This window comes from Poecilia latipinna, unplaced genomic scaffold, assembly GCF_001443285.1.
Source record: "Poecilia latipinna isolate Pla-1442-1.1 unplaced genomic scaffold, P_latipinna-1.0 Scaffold7009, whole genome shotgun sequence".
NCBI lineage: Eukaryota > Metazoa > Chordata > Actinopteri > Cyprinodontiformes > Poeciliidae > Poecilia > Poecilia latipinna.
In genome coordinates, this window is record NW_015119625.1 from 1 (window position 1) to 2,572 (window position 2,572).

A 2,572-nucleotide genomic window follows, 5' to 3' on the forward strand; every position below is an offset into this window, starting at 1 on the left:
TAATTTTTGTTTGTTTTACAGACGAGAGACACAAAGTCACTGAAATCAATATTGTTCTTATTGGCCACAAATGCTCTGGAAAAAGTAAAGCTGGAAATCTGGTTCTTTTCAACAAGAGCTTCAATATAAACTTTGAGAGAGCTTGGTTGAAAAAGGTAACACAACATGCATGCAAAAACATTTGACACAGTCTATATATGCTCATGTTCTCCACTAGAGCTCATCACCCCAGGTCCTTACACTGGCTAGTGAGAATAGATTTTAAAATACTGCTGTTAGTTTATAAATCACTGAACTTAGCGTCACTATACATTAAAGATCTGCTGTTTCTGAATCAACCTTCCAGACAACTCAGGTCTTCTGGTTCTGACCTGCTCTGCATCCCCAGAACCAGAACCAAATCTGGAGAAGCAGCATTCAGCGTCTATGCACCACAAATCTGGAACAAACTTCCAGAAAACTGCAAAACAGCCGAAACACCGAGTACTTTTAAAAATAGACTAAAAACCCATCTGTTTAGAGTTGTTTTTGAAACATAAATTAAACATTAATCAGCATTCTGATGTGTAACAATGGCATTTGTTACATTTGTTGACTCTGTTCTATGACTCTGTACCTCTTATGAGGTAGGTAAGTTATAAAACTATGAGATTTCTTTCAGTGGTAACAGACTTCCATAAAAGTCTCAAGCTGGGATCTTTGTTTTGTGTTTCTTCCTATACATCTTTAAAAGTGATGCACTGGAAACCACAATGATGGACATGACAAAGTCATTCTTGTTTTCTCATTGGGTGTTAATTTTTGCTTCAAAAAATTATCGGATGGGAAGCTAAAAAAGACAATTGTTTTGTATCAGTTGTAGAAGATAAGTGAGCCCATCTCCAAAGTGATTAAAGCCTACAATAACATCTGCAAAACATGTTGCAGCAAACACAAAAGTCCTGAGGGTTTGGGTTTCTGTGGGAAAGTTGTGAACAAATATGATCTTGCCTGTAATGGGTAACACACTTAAAGTTTTCATCTGATTAGTTTCCATGGAGGCTAATGCTAACTGCTATTTAGCATTAAATAGCAGTTAGCTATTTTTATGCTGACAAATTTTTATGTCAGCATAAAAATTTAAAGAATTATTTTTTTAAACAAATTACAGGAATAATCAGGGGTTCCTGAAACACTTGGTATAATAGCACTGTACTTTGTATCAATCTTATGGTTGAATGACAAATCATATTAAAAATGATAAATGCTGGATATAATGTCTGTTTAGTCCACTTAGCAGCAAAAGTTTTTTTTTTTTTATCTGAAATGTTGCTTATTTTGACTATATGACTTTTATACAAAAATGCAAAAATTTGCAGTAAATTAATTACAGACCTTTTCAATTTTTTTTTATTGTGCCTCAAGAATAAATTTTGTGTGTTTGCTTTATATAATTTCAGAACAAAGAAGATCAGAGAGAAACTTCAACGTGTGTGAAACATGAAGGAAACTTTGATGGAGTAAAAGTCTCAGTTGTTGAAACTCCAGGCTGGTTCTCAGACCCAACACCACCTGACTGGATCAAAGATGAAGTTCTCCACAGTGTCTCCATGTGTTCTCCTGGACCTCATGTTTTTCTCCTGCTTGTTCCCATCCTCAGATCTTTCACAGAGAAAGATCTCAAAGCTCTGGTGGAGATCATGAAGCCATTAACAGAGAGAGTGTGGAGACGCTGCATGGTGGTTTTTACCCGGGGAGACTGGATCAGTGACGTCCCTGTAGAGAATTACATTGTCAGAGAGGGAAAGGAGCTCCAGGAGCTTCTGGAGAAATGTGGGAACAGATACCATGTTCTAAAAGACTGTGTTTCTGATTATCCTGGTCATATCAAAGAACTGTTCCAAAAAATTATTAATATGATAAAACAAAACACAGAATGTTTCACATTTAAAGCCAAAGAAAAAAAACCTCAGATTCTACCATGGCAAGCAAAACAGATAGAAGAAGAATGGAAAAGGAGAGAACAGGAGCTGATAGAGAGAGTGATGAAAGCTTTATCAAAGGAACCAGAAGAACCAACAGAACCTCATGTGAGAACAGCAGAGAGCAAAGATGATGGTAACATTCCTGACAGTAAGTTTTATATAATAATGAATTAATATTGAATTTACAGTCTTTGTTACATGCTTTGTTCTCTTGAATAACACATCAATGTCTGTTTCAGTGAGTGGAGATGTTGCCTCAGGATATGAGAGCATTTCAGAGAACAGGAGACGACGAGGACATGATGACATTGCTGAATGGCTGAATAACGGAGTGAGAAAGTCAGAGATCAGCTCTGGGATTGAGAGCATTTCTTCCTCAAATACTTACATTGAAAACTTTGATGAAAATTCTGAAATCAATTAAAGTGAACATACAAATGTAAGAAAATGGACAAGACTGATGAAAGTTCCATAATTGCAGCAAATCAACCAAAAATTTATTTCACTGAAAAAAAGAAAGAACCTCTGAACATGTTCTTAAACACCACAAAGATTCAACGCAGAAACTCTTGTTAAGTTAGAAGACTTTTCAAAAATATAATTTGAAC

General features: G+C 35.7%; 1 protein-coding gene across 1 annotated transcript; it reads left to right on the forward strand.

Annotated features, from left to right (window-relative positions):
- Positions 1-17: 17 nt before the first annotated feature.
- Positions 18-2,525, forward strand: LOC106944130 (GTPase IMAP family member 4-like; the record flags this gene model as incomplete). Its single annotated transcript, XM_015027370.1, has 3 exons — positions 18-155; positions 1,440-2,112; positions 2,204-2,525. Coding segments are annotated over 3 exons (996 nt in total), but the record flags the coding sequence as incomplete, so codon positions are not given.
- Positions 2,526-2,572: the final 47 nt, after the last annotated feature.